The following is a 20,329-nucleotide window of genomic DNA, read 5'->3' as shown; positions in this document are numbered from 1 at the left end:
GTGAAGTACGTAAAATAAGAACTCTAAAGAGATGAATTCAGTAAGACTTAGAAAATAAGAAAGGCTTGCCAACACCACTGAGCTTGTAAGTAGCAGAGCAGAACTACTTCCAACTCTAAATTCTGATTAATGTTCAAGCAATTAACAGGACCACTTAGCAAATTATTTACTAGAGTCCTGCTTACACCTCTATAATCACCTTAATTAATTTTTTTTTTCACTTTATGTCAGGCCTCTGCCTGCACTGATGTGATTGGTCCTTGTCAGTGAGTAATAAAATACTTGACTTTCCCATGGTGTATTTTTTTAAATCAATATTTCATAGGACAATACCTTGCAAACATCTCCTCTGATTTAGGAAAGGTATTAATCTTCATAACAGAAATAAAATTATGTTAAAATTCAAGTATGAATGAATTTTCTCTTGAACATTTTATAAATTTCTATTATATATAACATATATATACCCACATGTACACATATTTACTTTTTAAATATATCCCCACTTTTATTTGCCAAATTAGACTATTGCGAAACAGACAAAGTTTTAGAAAATGCAGTACATAGGACTCTGATCATACTTGTATTTTCAATTTAAATAACTTGTTTTGTAATGAAATCTCCATACTTTATAAAGGCCATTATTGCCTGTCAGGAAGAAATAATGAGCTTGTATTTTTCAGCCATGTATAAATTGCATGCATTTTATATTTCTAAGGAGAGGCCTCTATCAATCAATATTTTTAGAAAGTGACAGTCCTCAGTTAAACAGTGATTGTTACTGAAGCTGATAAATGTTTACCCTTCATCAGAGACTGACAAATAGCCTATGACATAGACTGCTTTTCTGCTGCCTACATTAAAACTTGTTTAGGAATATGAAAATTCAAAAATGTGATCCTAATGTAAAACTGCTTTCAAATCTCTTGTTAGGAAGTTTGGCAGACATACCAGAAGGCCATTTGGGGAAGCAAATAGGTATTCCGTGTATAATAAGTAAGTGAAGTATAAATTAAAAACAAATACAAGCCACGGTTGTGACATGGACAAAATATAATAAAATACTATTCAATGATCACATTGCAAGGTCTGCAATCAAATGTCTTTTCATAAACAGAGTCCCAGCAATCTTTGTAGTTTGTTTGGGGCAGGTTTAACAGCAGTAGTTTCCCCATAGCAGGCTAAAGTCATTTAATCCATGACTTCTTTTTATACAGAACTGATGTACTTAAACTGAGAGAACAGTAGACCACATAAATGTCATGTTAATATTCTAAACTGAGCTAAATTGTGTTAGCAACAAAACTTGTCTTATCATATATTTCACCTTGGTCTATGACAGAATGTGATAGTTATGCTATTAAGTGACAATTAGCCAATCAGTAAAGCAGTAATTTCTAAAAATGTATAATACATGGAAAATAGAATTTTCCTCCTCCTCAAGTCACTATTTTTTCTTAAACCTCTTGGCTTAAGTGAGAACTTTCTGTTGAAACCGTTCATTCTTCTTAGCATGCTTAGCTTTCCTTCATCATTTTAAAATCTCCCTTCCCTTTCCCCAGTTCTTAAAATGAGATGGTGGAAACCTATTGACCTCTTCAAATAGGGGAAGGCAATCATGGTTCCTCTAAATATAAGTAACATCAAAGTGTGGATACAACAAAGATACATATGCTTATTCAATGTAATAAGGAACTTATAGGTACTATCCCTTTCAATAATTAGACCTGACTAATATAAGACAGGATCTGCTTCCAGAACACTTCAGATTGGCAGAGGGATTCAGCAAGAGAATGCTTCAATATCTGCCATCACTCTAGGTGTTCTGAACTGCTTGATACATTGGCTTGAACTATTATGCATCGTCTCTCATTTTCAAACACCTTATTTCATTTACTCCTCCTGAAAAACAACCTGTAATGTAGATGGAATAAAGAATTGTATAGAGATGAATTCAGTGAAATTTTAAGAATAAAAATGAAATTGGTGAAATGGTTTATCCTTCTTCGCTTTCTTTCATCATTTTTAACCTTCCTTCCCTTTCTCCAGTTCTTAAATTGAAGCAAACCTGACGTTGACCATAATTATCTAAATACTTTGATAGTCCACTTTTCTTCCAAACTGAAGTCCTTTTATTTATTCATTCATTCAAGAAATATTTTACTGAAAGCCTACCATTTTCCAGGCACTGAATAAGTGGTAGGGCACAACTGCAAACAAAAGACTCAATGGATAATTTCTTTATGGGCTTAGGTTCTAGCAAAAGAGACACACATGTAAGCAGGTAAACGCCATACTTTGTAGCAAGTGCTATTATAGGAGAAATTATATGAGCCAAGTATTTAGTCTCTGGCACAAGTTCAAGCATGAATCTAGCACTTTAACTTCAGGGCCATTTCATGTTAATGAGTATTTTGGCTCACTCATCTATATATTTACATTCCATTTCATTTCAAAAACTGATTTGTGATAGCTTTGCATACTGAATGATTCTCCAAGAGCATTATGGTATCCTTCTATCTCTTACTGTCATCCCTCAAAAAAAAAATCTACCTTTAACATTGCCACAGTTTCAAACATCATCTCATGAGATCCCCTTTCTTTCAGTTTCTGCTAAAAAGAAATATTCCAAGTTTAATAGAGGATCATAATTATTAAGAGAAAAACTATTTTTTGGTTATCTCTCACAAAGTACTTTTTATTCTAAGGAGCTCAGAAAACTTTATTTTCTGGTTCTTTCTTCAATAAGTAAGTGTGCTATTCACTTAACTTTTCTTTTTTTTAAGATTTTATTTATTTATTCATGAAAGACAGAGAGAGGCAGAGACACAGGCAGAGAGAGAAGCAGGCTCCATGCAGGGGGTCCCATGTGGGACTCAACCGCAGGTCTCCAGATCATGACCTGAGCCAAAGGAAGGCACTCAACCGCTGAGCCACCCAGGAGTCCCTCACTTAACTTTTCTATCCAGCATAAGCAAGTCATTTTAACAAGCCAATCAACATTTTTTAAACATTCATTAACACATGTTAAAACTTAAAGTGGCTTTAAATAAATGTGCAAATACGTGATTCAATGCATGATAGTTAAAATGTATCAGAGAAGACCAAAGTAGGTCCCAAAAGTCTTTTGAGGTTCCATGGAAAAGATTGAGTACTTTAATAGGATCAAGTTTTAACAGTAAGAGAGAAGGGCTTTCCAGACAAGAGAAAGGTTGAACTGCATTTGACAATTAATTCTTATCACACACACTTACAGACACAGAACTGTAACTATGTGAAGCAGGGGATTTTTTTAAAAGATTTTATTTATTTATTCATGAGAGACATGGAAAGAGAGAGGCAGAGACAGGCAGAGAAGCAGGCTCTGTGCAGGGAATCTGATGTGGGACTTGATATCAGGACTCCAGGATCACGCCCTGGGTGGAGAACAGGCGCTAAACCACTGAGCGATCCAGGCATCCCTGAAGTGATGGATATTAACTAGACTTACTGGAGTGTTCACTTTGCAATATATACAAATATTGAATCATCACGTTGTACATCTGAAACTAACATAATGTTATATATCAATTATATCTCCATTTAAATTTTTTAAAAATGTTTTAAAGATGCCTATATATGCAAATGGTAAGAAGCCTACCTATCATAATGCTTAAGATTTGTAACGATAAGCCTAGAACAAAGTATAGAGGCAAAAACAATAAAAAATATTTGCAACTACTATGTTTGGAGTTTTTAATGTATGTAATGGAGCACCATTATATATTTTTGAAAAGAGAAGCCACATGATTAAACTAGTGCTCAAGGGGGGGCGGGGCAAGATGGCGGAGGAGTAGGGTCCCCAAGTCACCTGTCCCCACCAACTTACCTAGATAACTTTCAAATCATCCTGAAAACTTAAGAATTTAGCCTGAGATTTAAAGAGAGAACAATTGGAACACTACAGTGAGAAGAGTTCGCGCTTCTAACAAGGTAGGAAGGCAGAAAAAATAAAAATAAAAAGCATCCAGTGGGGGAGGGGCCCCGCGAGGAGCCGAGCAAAGGGGGGCAGGAAGAGCCCCCAGGACAGGAAAGCCCAGGCCTGTGGAAGCAGGAACTTTACCAACCTTCCCAGTTGGAAAGGCGCTCACAGGGAACTCGGGCAGGATCCCAGGAGGGGCAGAGGAGCCTCCAGGTTCCCGGGGTCACTAACAGAGGAGGTGCATCCCTGGGGAAATCGCCCCACACCCCATGGGCTGAGCTCCCTAAAGGGCTGCAGTGCGCACCCTGGCAGGGCCTCGGGAGCAGCTCAGGCGTCATCTTAGGCAGAGGCTCCATGCAGAAGGGGCTGTGCAGCCCGGAGCGCGATCCCAGCAGCACAGGCCCTGGAGCCCAGGGTGCCCGGGGACATAGCCCAGGATCCTGAGCTCCCCCCGGGACAGGCGGAGGCCAGGAGGACACAGGGATGCTCCTGCCCCCGGGCGCCCCGAGCTGTGTAGGTCAGCACCCCTCCACCCCCCGAGCATCCAGGTCCCTGTGGACTGGGAGACCGCAGTAGTTACTGTGGGAGCTGATTCCAGGGCTGGAGAGCTGGCCGCCGCCACTGTTGTTGTTCCTCGTGGTGTCACCTTGTGACTGGGACTGACGGGGCCACCAGGGAACAGGGGTCTCACAGGATAAACAGCTCCCACTGAGCCCGGCACCCAGCAGGGGCGGGGCAGCTTCCTCCAGGTGCACACACCTGAGAATCAGCACAGCAGGCCCCACCCACAGAAGACCAGCTGGAAGGACAGGGGAAGAGCAAGTTCTTAACCAAGCGTGCTGGACAGCTCCAAAGGAGGTTGAGGGATTTACCATATATAGAACCTGAAGATACCCCTTCTTGTTTTGTTTTTGTTTTTTGTTGTTGTTTTCTTTTTTGTTTTTTCCCTATTTTTTTTTCCTTTTTTACCTTCCTTTTTCCAGTACAACTTGTTTTTAGCCACTCTGCACTGAGCAAAATGACTAGAAAGAACTCACCACAAAAAAAGAATCAGAAACCGTACTCTCTCCAACAGAGTTACAGAATTTGCATTACAATTTGATGTCAGAAAGCAAATTCAGAAGCACAATGAGAAAGATACTGGTGGCTCTGGAAAAAAAGCATAAAGGATTCAAGAGACTTCATGACTGCAGAATTTAGATCTAATCAGGCGGAAATTAAAAATCAATTAAATGATATACAATCCAAACTGAAGGTCCTAACCATGAGGGTAAATGGGTAGAAGAAAGAGTGAGTGACATAAAAGACAAAGTGATGGCAAGGAAGGAAGCTGAGGAAAAAAGAGAAAAACAATGAAAATATAATGAGGAAAGGTTAAGGAAAATAAATGACAGCCTCAGAAGGAAAAATCTACATTTAATTGGGATTCCAGAGGGCGCTGATAGGGACAGAGAACCAGAAAGTGTATTTGAACAAATCATAGCTGAGAACTTCCCTAACTTGGGGAGAGACACAGGCATTCAGATCCAGGAGATAGAGAGATCCCCCTCTAAAATCAATAAAAGCCATTCAACACCCTGACATTTAATAGTGAAACTTCTAAATTCCAAAGATAAAGAGAAAATCCTTAAAGCAGCAAGAGACAAAAGATCCCTAACCGATATGGGGAGAAATATTAGGTTAACAACAGACCTCTCCACAGAGACTGGACAGGCCTGAAAGGGCTGGCAGGATATATTCAGGGTCCTAAATGAGAAGAACATGCAGCCAAGAAAACTCTATCCAGCAAGACTCTCATTCAGAGTAGAACAAGAGATTAAGAGTTTCCAAGATAGGCAGAAACTGAAAGAATATGTGACCACCAAACAAGCTCTGCAAGAAATATTAAAGGAGACTCTGTAAAAGAAAAAGGAAGCCCAAAGAAACAATCCACAAGAACAGGGACTGAATAGGTATTATGATGACACTAAACTCATATCTTTCAATAGTAACTCTGAACATGAATGGGCTTAATGATCCTATCAAAAGACACAGGGTTTCAGACTGGATAAAAAAGCAAGACCCATCTATTTGCTGTCTACAAGAGACTCATTTCAGACATAAGGACACCTACAGCATGAAAATGAAAGATTGGAGAACGATTTACCATTCAAATGGTCTTCAAAAGAAAGCAGGGGTAGCCATCCTCATATCAGATACATTAAAGTTTATCCCAAAGACTAGTAAGAGATGAAGAGGGACACTATATCATACTTAAAGGATCTATCCAAAAAGAGGACCTAACAATCATAAATATTTATGCCCCTAATGTAGGAGCTGCCAAGCATATCAATCAATTAATAAACAAAGTTAGGACATACGTAGATAATAATACACTTATACTGAGAGACTTCAACACGGCGTTTTCTGCAAATGACAAATATTCTAAGCACAACATCTCCAAAGAAACAAGAGCTTTAAATGATACACTGGACCAGATGGATTTCACAGATACTTACAGAACTCTGCAACCAAATGCAACTGAATACAAACTCTTCTCAAGTGCACATGGTACTTTCTCTAGAATAGACCACATACTGGGTCACAACTCAGGTCTCAAGCAATATCAAAAGATTGGGATTGTCCCCTGCATATTTTCAGATGATAATACTTTAAAACTAGAACTTAATACCAAGAAGACATTTGGAAGAAACTCAAACAAGTGGAGGTTAAAGAGCATCTTGCTAAAAGATGAATGGGTCAACCAGGAAATTCAAGAAGAAGAATTAAAAAGATTCATGGAAACTAATGAGAATGAAGATACAACCATTCAAAATCTATGAGATACAGCAAAAGCAGTCCTGAGAGGGAAATACATCGCAATACAAGAATCCTGCAAAAAACTGGAAAAAACTCAAATACAAAAGCTAACCTTGCACCTCAAGGAACTGGAGAAAGAACAGCAAATAAAACCTACACCCATAAGAAGAGAGGTAATAAAGTTTCGAGCAGAACTCAGTGAAATAGAAACCAGAAGAACTGTGGAACAGATCAACAAAACCAGGAATTGGTTCTTTGAAAGACTTAATAACATAGAAAAACCATAAGCCCACCTTATTAAAAAGAAGACAGAAAAGACACTACTTAATAAAATCACAAATGAAAAAGGAGAGCTCACACCCAATACCAAAGAAATATGAATGATTTTAAAAACATGTTATGAGCAGCTATACGCCAATAAATTAGGCAATCTAGAAGAAATGGATGCATTTCTGGAAAACCACAAACTACCAAAACTGGAACAGGAAGAAATAGAAAACCTGAACAGGCCAATAACCAGGGAGGAAATGAAGCAGTCATCAAAAACTTCCCATGACATAAAAGTCCAGGGCCAGATGGCTTCCCAGGGGAATTCTATCAAACATTTAAAGAAGAAACAATACCTATTCTACTAAAGCTGTTTTGAAGGACAGAAAGGGATGGAATACTTCCAAACTCCTTTTATGAGGCCAGCATCACCTTAATCCCAAAAGCAGACAAAGACCCCACCAAAAAGAAGAATTTATAGACCAATATCCCTGATGAACATGGATGCAAAAATTCTCAACAAGATACTAGCCAGTAGGATCCAATAGTACATTAAGAAAATTATTCACCACGACCAAGTGATTTATCTCCAGATGCAAGGCTGGTTCAACACTCATGAAGCAATCAATGTGATAGATCATATCAACAAGAGAAAAAAGAAGAACCATATGATCCTCTCAATAGATGCAGAGAAAGCATTTGACAAAATACAGCATCCATTCCTGATCAAAACTCTTCAGATTGTAGGGATAGAGGGAACATTCCTCACCATCTTATAAGCCGTCTACAAAAAGCCCACAGTAAATATCATTCTCAATGGGAAACACTGGGAGCCTTTCCCGGAAATCAGGAACACGACAGGGATGTCCAATATCACCACTGCTATTCAATACAGTACTAGAAGTCCTAGCCTCAGCAATCAGGCAATAAAAAGAAATAAAAGGCATTCAAATTGGCAAAGAAGAAGTCAAACTCTCCCTCTTCACCGATGACATGATACTCTACATAGAAAACCCAAAAGTCTCCACCCCAAGATTGCTGGAACTCCTACAGCAATTTGGCAATGTGGCAGGATACAAAATCAATGCCCAGAAATCAATGGCATTTCTATACACTAACAATGAGACTGAAGAAAGAGAAATTAAGGACTCAATCCCATTTACAATTGCACCCAAAAGCATAAGATACCTACAAATAAACCTCACCAAAGAGGTAAAGGATCTATACCCTAAAAACTACAGAACACTTCTGAAAGAAATTGAGGAAGACACAAAGAGATGGAAAAATATTCCGTGCTCATGGATTGGAAGATTAACATTGTGAAAATGTCAATGCTACCCAAGGCAATTTACACATTTAATGCAATCCCTATCAAAATACCATGGACTTTTTTCATAGAGTTGGAACAAATCATCTTAAGATTTGTGTGGAATCAGAAAAGACCCTGAATAGCCAGGAGAATATTAAAAAAGAAAATCAGAGCTGGGGGTATCACAATGCCAGATTTCAGGTTGTACTACAAAGCTGTGATCATCAAGAGAGTATGGTACTGGCACAAAAGCAGACACATAGATCAATGGAACAGAATAGAGAGTCCAGAAGTGAACCCTCAACTCTGTGGTCAACTAATATTTGACAAAGTAGGAAAGTCTATTTACTGGAAAAAAAAAGACAGTCTCTTCAATAAATGGTGCTGGGAAAATTGGAAATCCACATGCAGAAGAATGAAACTAGACCATTCTATTATACCATACACAGAGATAAACTCAAAATGGATGAAAGATCTAAATGTGAGACAAGAATCCATCAAAATCCTAGAGGAGAACACAGGCAACACCGTTTTCTAACTTGGCCACAGCAACTTCTTGCAAGATACATCTATGAAGGCAAGGGAAACAAAAGTGAAAAATGAACTACTGGGATTTCATCAAGATAAAAAGCTTCTGCACAGCAAAGGAAACAGTCAACAAAACTAAAAGACAACCTACAGAATGGGAGAAGATATTTGCAAATGACGTATCAGATAAAGGGCTAGTATCCAAGATCTATAAAGAACTTCTTAAACTCAACAGCAAAGAAACAAACAATCCAATCATGAAATGGGCAAAAGACAGGAACAGAAATTTCACAAAGAAAGACATACACATGGCCAACAAGCACATGAGAAAATGCTCTGCATCACTGGCCATCAGGGAAATACAAATCAAAACCACAATGAGATCCCACCTCACACCAGTGAGAATGGGGAAAATTAACAAGACAGGAAACAACAAATGTTGGAGAGGATGTGGAGAAAGGGAACACTCTTGCACTGTTGGTGGGAATGTGAACTGGTGCAGCCACTCTGGAATACTGTGTGGAGGTTCCTCAAAGAGTTTAAAATAGACCTGCCCTATGACCCAGCAATTGCACTGTTGGGGATTTACCCCAAAGATACAGATGCAATGAAATGGCAGGACACTTGCACACCAATGTTTCTAGCAGCAATGTCCACAATAGCCAAACTGTGGAAGGAGCCTCGGTGTCCATGGAAAGATGAATGGATAAAGAAGATGTGGTCTATGTATACAATGGAATATTCCTCAGCCATTAGAAACGACAAATACCCACCATTTGCTTCAACGTGGATAGCACTGGAGGGTATTATGCTGAGTGAAGTAAGTCAATCAGAGAAGGACAAACATTATATGGTCTCATTCATTTGGGGAATATAAAAAATAGTGAAAGGGAATAAAGGGAAAAGGAGAGAAAATGAGCAAAAATATCAGTGAGGGTGACAGAACATGAGAGACTCCTAATTCTGGGAAACAAACAAGGGGTAGTGGAAGGAGAGGTGGACATGGGGTTGGGGTGACTGGGTGACGGGCACTGAGGAGGTCACTTGATGGGATGAGCACTGGGTGATATATGTTGGCAAATTAAACTCCAATTAAAAAAAACAATTAGTGCTCCAGTTAACAGGTTGGAGGCAATATGTTGAATAGATTTGTTTATGGGACAAGAAAATTTTCAGCCATGAATAGAAAAAGAATAGGAAAAATATCCAACAGTAGAAAAATCAGGAATCAAAATATTTGATCAGGCATCTGATATAACAAAAACTTTAGGAAAATCAAACCATTAGGTAAGAAAGTCCGTACAGGTATCACATGGACTTGATACTGCTTAAATTGGGTCTAGATAAGCAAAACCCTCTCCCTTCCATTGACATTCAAATCAACATTACCGGTTCTACTCTATCACCATCAGTGTAAGAAAAGAAACTTGGTCAGTTTGCTAAAATAGCTAATACTTTAGTTATTTAATATTTTAGCTGAAATCCTTTCAGAAATTAAAATTAAGTCAATTTTACTTGAGCTCAAGTAAAATGTGGGCAAAACTGAGAAATAAATCTGATTAAGCCAAGATCATAAAAGGCTTTCAGTGACTTGGTTAGAAGTTTGAACTTTGTCTTCTGGGTATCCAATAATGTCACTGATACAAGAATCAATATGAGCTTGATTTGGGATGATGGACTTTATCTCAGACAATCCTTCCTGCTCTTAAAATCATTACTCATCTCTGAAGGGAAATAATCAATGCAGATGTTCTAAAATAACAGTAATAAAATGATTGGGCTCTGAAGTCAAACACTCCCAGATTCAAATCCAGTCTCTACTTCCTACTGGTTATCTGTATGATATGTGAAAAGTCCTTTATTTTTCTTTAAGACTTTGCTTCTATACAGTAAATGTGGAGGTAACAGTGTCTAGCCCTTAAAGTGGTTATAAGGCTTAAGTAAGAAAGTGCAGGTAAAATGCCTGGCACATAATAAGCTCACATTAAATATTAGCTATTTTAGCAAACTGACCAAGTTTCTCTTCTTACACTGATGGTGATGGAGTAGAACCGGTAATGTTGATTTGAATGTCAATGGAATGGAAGTGAAACTAAGAAAATGGAAACCTCCCCAGACAAGAGAACATACAGAGGATAAGAGAGGACTTGGAATACCTCCATAGTAACATAAAGAAGGGGAGTCAACATAGCAGATAAAAAAAAAAAACATAGCAGATAAAAACTATGATATAGAGGTAGATGGATGTATCAGGTACAGAAATAGAGATGAAGATACCGACAGATGCAATGTCAGACTGGTAAGGTGTCCTAAAGTCATAGCGATAACTCTCTCAAAAGGAAGGGTATAAAATTACCCTGAAGTTCAATTATGACTTAATTAGTAACTGTTGAGAAGAGAGTTTTAATAGAATGAAGGCAGGAGAAGTCAGCTTTCCAGGGATTACAGGACAATAGGTAATAGGCAAATTTGGTATAGAAGACACATTTGGGATATTCAGCAATTATGATGGTTAACAGTAATTGGGTGCTCACAACTTCCCAGGCCCTGCTCTAAATATTACAAATCAACCAATTCATTTAACCCTCATAAGAGCCCTCTGGCATTAATATAATTGTTACCTTCATTTTCTCAATGAGGAAAAGGAGCCAGAGGGATATTAAGACATTTGCACAACTTAACATAGCTGAAACGTGGCTAAGTTGGCTTTGAACCAGGCAGTCTAGCTCCAGGACCTGTGCTGTGCTATCACTCATACAGCTTCTAAGACAAGGGTGGTGATTTGAACTTGGTCACATGGCTGAGTCTCTGCTTATCTGAATAGGCCAGAATCAGAAATAAAGGAAAAAAAACATTGTGTTTCAATACTCATTTTGTGTATTCTGCTGTACGAGAGACAGTGCCTTAAAGCAGCCTATCAAGGTAGGAGAAGAAACATGAATATGAGATTTACATAATACACAATATATGACCACTTCTACTGGAAAAGTATGAGCTACTTTGGAAAAGGCATGAGGAATATTTTAAGCTAGAACAATTCAGAAAAGATCTCTTTGGAGGACACATTAATTAAACTGGGCCAGGGGAAGAGAAAGCCTAGAGATATTTCAGGAAACTAAATAAACTGGAGACTGCAGATTGAGATCAATAATCAGATCAATTTGGAGAAGTGAGAAATATGTGATTGAAATGTGATCATGGATAGTTTAAGCGACACTGCTGAAGTATTCAAACTGAGGAATGCTATGGGGAATATTTTAAATTTGGGCAGTGGTTCTCATAGTGTGGTACCAGACCAAAGGCTTGATCAACACCACCAGGAATTCACTAAAAACGCCATTTATCTGGTCCTACTTTAGACCTACAGGATTAGAAGCTCTGAGTTTGTGGCCCAATACTCTGTTTTAAACAACATCTAGGTTATTCTGATGCATGCTCAATATGAGAACCCTGCATTAAAGGATCAGGTCATCACTACATCTGTTCACTAAAGTTCCATTATTTTGTTGTCGCTCTTTTTAAAAAAAAAATACTTTATTTATTCATGAGAGACACACAGAGAGAGAGAGAGAGAGAGAGAGAGAGGCAGAGACATAGGCAGAGGGAGAAGCAGGTTTCCTGCAGGGAGCCCAATGTGGGACTCAATCCCAGGACCCTGGGATCATAACCTGAGCCAAAGGCAGATGCTCAACTACTGAGCCACCCAGGCATCCCATTGTAGCTCCTGAAAGTATCTTTTATTCTGCCCACTTGAACTTATCTGTGGCCACATGACTTGCTGCATCAAATGAAATACAACACAAGTGACATGTGTCACTTCTAACCAGAAGTTTCATAAACTATCACATGGTTAAACATGTTCTCAAAGTTTGTGTTGAGATGACTTGTCCATCAATCTGAGTCCCTGCAGAGAGAAAACTGAGAGCCCTACCAAACCATAATGACATGAAGCCTGGTAAGAAAATATTCCACTGTTTCCAGTCCAGGGTATCAGGATTTTTGTTTTAAACACATAAACTAGCCTATCCTGACTTGCCTTGGGCTAGGGAATGGTACTGAGATTGGTTTTATGGTAAGAGAGAACAGGCTTACTAAAAAGGGGAGATTAAAACATCTGTGAGGGAAGAATCAATATTGTTCAAAAATCAGAAAAAATATATTTATCTTTAAATGAATATACAAGAGAAAGAACATTATTACCAAATGTTAACAATATTTATTTCTGGGCATAGGAATTTGAGGTGAGTTTCTACTTTCTTACTTAGTCTTTTATTACTTTTGTTGTTGTTGTTATAGCACAGTATTATGTAATTATTAAAAGAACCAAATAACAGAAAAGCATAAAGTCTATGGCATAGAATTTACCTCAAATATCATTTTCTCCAGGGGATAAAACTTTAGCAGACTTTCTAACTAAACAATTTTGTGTGTGCATTCACTACCTCTCCATCTCTTATCATGTATAGGACAGTTTTTTAAGTTATAATCACACATTATTTCTGATCCTTTTCATAGTCTTACTGATAAGACTTATGATCCCAAGGTTAGAAATGAATTTCCAAGTGTCTATCTAACATGCCTTACATCATGTAGTGAGTAAATAGATGCTCTGAGATTCAAACCAAGTTCTGTCTGATTCTAAAACTTCAGTTTTTTTAGTGGATCATGCTATTGCCTATGAGGGTTTGTATGAACATGTGCATGGGTACATGTGTATGTGTACATGTATGGGCAGAGACACATTGGTATATTTGATAGCCCTTAAAAATTATTCTTATATGGGCTGAGAAAGAGACTGGTGCTTTATGCTCAATGTCCTAGTGTTACAGTAGAATTGGTAATAATTATAATTTTTAAAAATTGATTACTTGTTACAATTCACTGTATAGATATTGCTACTATATTTATTTCATTTTTTTAAAATAGAATGATGCCATAAAAAATCATGATTCTCTGAATGGGCAACAGCACTGACATTTCTAGGTCAAAATAAGTCTTTATGCAATGATATATGTAGTATCTAAATATCTACAATTGGCCTCCAGAGTTTCAAAAATCTCAATACATTTTTTTTCTAATTCTTATCACCCACTCTAAAGATACTAAAGACTTTTTTTTCATCTTCCAAATGATATATCCTGAAATAATAGGAGCCAAACTTATCATATATATATTGTTTTCCTTAGTGGGATATCATCACTCAAGTTGATTACTATATATCTACAGTATTACCAACAACTTTACATGCCTGCTAGATTGTAAAACCAGAAACAATGGCTTCTTCAATATAAAGTTTGGCTAAAAGTATAGTAATACCAAATGCAATAATGGGTTTTAGCAAGGTGTCCATTAATCCCCTGAAACTGTAAGCAAACTATTTTCTATTTGTACAGATGTGCATGAGAGAGCTCATGTATTTATATTATCTCCAATGTGTATAGTACCCACAAAAGACTCGGTTGCATAGTCCTGTGAATGTACTAAAAACAATGAATTACATACTTTAAGTAGGTGAATTGTATGGTATGTGAATTATATCTCAATAAAACTTCTTTAAAAATGACTAGCCCAGAACATTCAAAATAAACTTGTCAAGCTCATGCTGAAGCCCCTTCAATTCTACGTCACCATATTTTCATTTGTACTTGCATTCCATGTGAAGTGACCTCTCTCTTGATCTGACTCAACCCCAACTAGTGATCTGTTCAACGCCTTTGTCTGTGTTGCTCTAGCTAAGTCTACTGTGCCCAGGCCACTCTCAAACCAGCATGATGATCCAGTTGCCTGGCTACCATCTACTCCCATTAGTAACAGATAGAACTCTCCATTGTAGTACTTCTGCTACTCCTTCTGACTCACATCGTACCACAATTATGATACATCAAACTATCTGTCTTTCAGTTTTTGAGGGGAGAAAATAATATATTTATTCAATTCTAAGAGAGAGCCAATACATTTGACTCTCAAACAACACAGGTTTGAACTGTGTGTGTCTACCTATACACAGATTTTTTTATATAAATACAGTACATAAATGTATTTTCTCTTCCTTCTGATTTTTAAGAACATTTTCTTTTATCTAGCTTACTTTATTATAAGAATACAGTATATAATCCATATATAAACTATGCTTTAATTGACTGTCCAAATTATGAGTAAGGCTTCCAATCAACAGGAGGCTATTAGCAATTAATTTTGGGGGGAGTCAAAAGTTACGCAAATTATCAGCTTCATGAGGGGTCAATAGCCCTAGCACTGTGTTGTTCAAGGGCCAACTGTATTTTATCAAATATTCTTTGTGCCCATCAGAATGCGAACACCAGCAAGATTAGCATAGATCAGAAAAGCCTGAGGATTCCATTAGAACAAGGAGTAGGACAAGTAATCAGGTGCCACTGTCAATATTATGAAGAAAATGAAAATATCATTGGTCAAGACATCTTACAGATAAGGAGAATAGCTGGTAGGCAGAGAAAACTTGGAGGTAATAATATAATTAAGCAGTGGGCAAGGCCACAGTCTGAAATATTGGAGAGGGTGTGGAAATATTCTCACATCCAGCTAAGAAGCTTGTCAAGACAATCCCATGAGTTAAGGAAGAAAGTAAATGGGAAAAGGGATTCAAGAATTACACCCAAGCACTATTAAAGTAGGGACTTATTTATAAGAACACCAGCAAGAAAGGCACTGAGCAGCAGACATAAAGAGAAATAGGCTTGGGTAAAGAATCAGAGTTCTGAGGAGTGGTTGTGGCTGCTTCCCACACGTAGGATACTGGATAAGCAATCTTTTTTAAGCTTCTATTTTCTCATCTGTAAAACTGATAAATTTAATAATTCATTTAATTATCATTACAGTCCTATGATGCAGATATTATCATCATCCCCATTTTACAGATGAAGAACCTGAGGCCCAAAGGGGATAATTACCCGAAGTCACACTGCCAGTAAATGGCAAAACAGAGGTTCAAGCAGTGCTAATGGTACCCTGTCTTCCTTCAGTCTTTTGCATTCCAGTGCATGCTAATCCAGCTTCCACCTGTCAGTTCCTACATCTCTTTGCCCACTGGAATTCATTCTCCCTGACTGCATATATCAGACCATAAATGCCAACAACTTAATGCACTCCCTCTATGAGGATCCATCAACCAATGACCAGCAAAAATTAATGTATAAATACTCCAGCTTCCTCATCTCTTCATAAGATAATTCTCAGGTCTGTTTCCCACACTATTTCCCACAACTCCCTAATGGGACTAAGCCCCAGTTGCCAACCATGGTAACTCTTGAAATACACTCTTTACTCATTTCCCTTCCCTTCTTTGTCTCACTTCCTCACTCCCCAATTCATCTTTCCTAGCATTATCTCCCAAATAGACCATGAGCATGAAGTAATCCAAAAATCCCACAGGTATAAATTTAAACTATTATTTTATTATAATTATTAGTGAAATCGATAGTTAAGCCAAGATCTAGAAGGGGCCTTTATTTTTATCCTTTCTGGTTAAAAGTCTACCCTGGAGGGTTAGAATGCTATTGGCCCTATATTAATTGCAGGCTCCAATTCTCCTGAATGCCAGAGAAGTGTCCATGAGAGGAAAGCACAGAGTTTTAAAAGATTCTGTTGAATATGTTTAGTGAGTAAAGAAGGAAGAGACTTCTATTTTGACCTCAGTAATGAGGGGAAAGGACACACAATGTTACTTCCTCTAAAAAGCTCTCCATGTTCCCTCAAGATGAAGACAGGTTCTATCTATGATCAGCTGTCATAGTACCTTGTACTTCTCTTTGGTAAGACCAATCACAGCTGAATGAAGTATTTAGTGAGTAGTGAGTGAGTCTCTCTATTCCAGCTTGTTCGGTGAGGATAGGAAACACAGTGCCTATCACCATGAGTGGTATATGGGGGGCAATAAAATATGTGCCAGGCACCTGCTACACACAGGACAGGGAGTAGTAAGATAGACAGTTTATGCTGCCTTCAAAAACACAAAAACACACCAAATCGATTTAAGGCCCACATTTCCATCTCTAAACCCTCTCTGCAAGCTTAGAAATGTGCTCAGAGCTATTCAGTTACTGCCTCCCCACAACCCATTTCTTTTTTTTTTTTTTTTTTAATTTTTATTTATTTATGATAGTCAGAGAGAGAGAGAGAGAGAGAGAGAGAGAGAGGGGCAGAGACACAGGCTCCATGCACCGGGAGCCCGACGCGGGACTCGATCCCGGGTCTCCAGGATCGCGCCCTGGGCCAAAGGCAGGCGCCAAACCGCTGCGCCACCCAGGGATCCCCCCATTTCTTAATCTTTACAGCAACTAATCTTCTAGAAAGGACAATCTTTTCTCACAATTTTTCCCTATTCTGCTCAAGTTGCTCTTTGGAATAGCACCAAAACTTCCAACATGCTGAATCCAATAAACGATTCTAATCAACGTCTTAATCAATTTTGGTTGCATTTAGTACTTAAGTACTCTTTTCATGATCAACCCCCTGCCTCTGTGTCCTCTCCTTGGTCTTCCTGGGGCTCTATGATTTTTACATCACCTTTTCAAACACATATTCTTCCATGGATTCAAGTGCTAAATATGCAAAAGATTATCTATTCTCTATGTATCTCTATGTATTTACCAGCCAAAATTTTCCTTCTAAGCTTCAGATTCATACACACAATGGCAAAGTAAACATTTTATCACACCCATATTGAGAACTATCAACTGAACTCATTCTCTCTATCTCCTCCCTAAACCTTGTTATTCCAAATGGGTTTTTTATTCACGTGCCTATAATGTTAGCATAGAAATCATCCTAGCATATTTCACCTCCCTACTCAGTCATATCAAATCATTCATTAGTGCCATCTATCAATCCTCTCCAAGTCACTCAGTCTTCTCCATCCTCCAAGTCACTACCCTACTTTATGATATAATCATTTCTTATCTGGAGTAACATTACCAGTCTCCAAATGGTTATTTTTCTTCCTAAAACGTGTCAAAATTTAGAATAGATCCCATCCAGATCCCTGGCTTATTAAAATGTAGGGAAGTAATGTGTGTGACTGTGGGTCAAGTTTTCCAGATCAATATGGATAAAACCGTACACGTGGCTGTTTCATGCAGTGATGGTACCTGCATGAGCCCCGTATGTATGTGAATTTCAATGAGGTCTAGTTTAGGTTAACAGTCATTCTTTGTTAACTTTGTTTCATAATGTATTAGAGGTAGCAATCTCAGTCATCTTTGGTCTAAAATGTAGTTGGCAAGAAAGAAAAAGTTAGAAGAAAAAACGTTTGTTCAGCCCATGAATGAGTACCCCTACAATACTTTTTGTAACTTCAAATGTTCACGCTTATGAAAATTCTTTATAAAACTATTGTCATGATGATCAACCAACATTTTAAGTTGAAACATATATATCCAAGTTTCTGATCTTGCTCTGTATCAACATAGCATTCACAGAACTCAGGAAATCCCTATAGCCACCTTAGCTTCCATCTTTCTCCTGTCTTTTGAAATGCCTTAAGGTACAAAGAAATATGTTCAGGCAAAGGTAAAAATAATTGTCAAAATGATGGTTTTGCAGACAGGGAGTCCTCAATGACAGTGCAGTTCCTATGGTGAGACACTGTAATGAGTTCAAAGTGTTTACAACTTCAATACTGCCTGTCAAATGCTCCCTTCAATGAAATAGATTCTTGGCTATAAGCCACAAATGTGTTTTCAGAAATAAAAGCATGTGAATATACTCATGTTTCTATTACTGGCCCAAGTGAAGCAGTGCTTTTTTATTCCTATTTTTTTATTCCTATTTAAAAAAAAAAACTTTCCACAATATATTCATAATTTCTTTTTTTTAAAAGATTTATTTATTTACTTATGCGTGAGAGAAGCAGAGACCTAGACAAAGGGAGAAGCAGGCTCCTCACAGGGAGTCCGATACGGGACTTGATCCCCAAACCCGGGATCATGCCCTGAGTTGAAGGCAGACACTCAACCACTGAGCCACCCAGGCATTCCTACTCATAATTTCAAAAGTGTTTAAAGTAATAAATAATGTAGTTATATACAAAGCAATCTCTCACTATGATCACAATCTGCATAAATAATACAATCTAAGTAATATAGTCTAAGATTTTCAAGGTTGTTCTCTAAGTTAATAGGCTATATAATTCTGTAGCCTATTAATTTTATTACAAAGAACAGTTTTTCTTCAGGAGAAAGAAACAGCACAGAGTGTAAAATATGTAGACAACATGTAAACCAATATGTAAACCAGTAGACAACACAAACACAAAATTATAAAACCCTAAAATTATTACATAAAAATATATTTGGAATTACCTATTATTTTCAGCAAACCTACAAATTGTATTCTAACAAATGGTGAAAATCACATTATATGGTCTCATTCATTTGGGGAATATAAAAAATAGTGAAAGGGAATAAAGGGGAAAGGAGAAAAAATGAGTGGGAAATATCAGAAAGGGAGACAGAACATGAAAGACTCCTAACTATGGGAAATGAACAAGGGGTAGTGGAAGGGGAGGTGGGCAGGGGGGGTTGGGGTGACTGGGTGATGGGCACTGAGGGGGGCACTTGACAGGTTAAGCACTGGGTGTTATTCTATATGTTGGCAAATTGAACACCAATAAAAAATAAATTTATATTAAAAAAAACAAATGGTGAAAGTCGACTTTAATTCTTAAATTTAAAATCATTTCTCTTTATATAGCTACTAACACAGTTTGATCTGGTATATTGGCAATGGGGTAAAAAGTCTTTTGGGTAAAAGAAAATACGTATATGTTTAGACACAGTTTCAAATAGCTCCACGGCTAACCTAGGCTATGTTACTCTAAGGTGTTCTACCTAAAGACAATAAGATTCCATATAAAAATCATGGATGGTCTTTAGGGGATACATGAAAACTGGAAAAGGCATGCAAACTATAATGTTTTTTTTTAAATAAGAAAGTCTGCAATACCGAGCAAAATCTCAAATGGATCCTTGATTCAAAAATGAGTTAAGAAGCAGTGGTCAAAGGCAGGCTGTTTCTCAAACTGTGGGTTCAGATCAGCATCGGCATCACCTGGGAACTTGTCAGAAATACAGAATCTCAGGTCTTTCCCCAAACCTAGCTGATTAGTAACACTGGGGGTAGGACCCAGGAATCTGTTTTAACAAGCCCTCCACATGGTTCTGATGCACACCAATGTTTGAGAATCACTGATCTAGGCAGTTTTCAATTGGAATTTTTTTTAAGTCTCTTCAAATTTTTCATCAGTATATATTTGGATAATTTATATATATTTAGAAGCTTCCCAAGAGATTCTCACAATTAGCCAATTTTCTACCACTGCTCTAGGGCAGAGCTACTCAAACTATGGTTGGAGAACAAGCAGCATCAGCCTTATCTGTGAGCTTGTTGGAAAGGCAGGATTTGACCTCACTTCCCAGACCTACGAAATC

At 37.8% G+C, this 20,329-nt stretch overlaps 1 protein-coding gene across 14 annotated transcripts in view; it reads right to left on the bottom strand.

Annotated features, from left to right (window-relative positions):
- DMD (dystrophin) overlaps positions 1-20,329 on the bottom strand; it is a 2,167,959-nt gene that overhangs the window by 1,575,302 nt on the left and 572,328 nt on the right. Inside the window, exon 1 of one of the 14 annotated variants that reach the window (XM_072818069.1) lies at positions 14,514-14,654. The exons of 12 other annotated variants lie outside the window; for them this stretch is intronic. In XM_072818069.1, the coding sequence (XP_072674170.1) occupies positions 14,514-14,520 (7 nt within the window). In that variant the 5' untranslated portion in view covers positions 14,521-14,654. Of the gene's footprint in view, positions 1-14,509; positions 14,655-20,329 lie in introns of those variants that run through there. One more of the 14 variants, XM_072818070.1, reaches the window with a different exon arrangement.

This window comes from Canis lupus, chromosome X (assembly GCF_048164855.1).
Source record: "Canis lupus baileyi chromosome X, mCanLup2.hap1, whole genome shotgun sequence".
Taxonomy (NCBI): Eukaryota; Metazoa; Chordata; class Mammalia; order Carnivora; family Canidae; genus Canis; species Canis lupus.
Note: the sequence above shows the minus strand (reverse complement) of the source record. Positions and strands in the feature narration are given on the sequence as shown.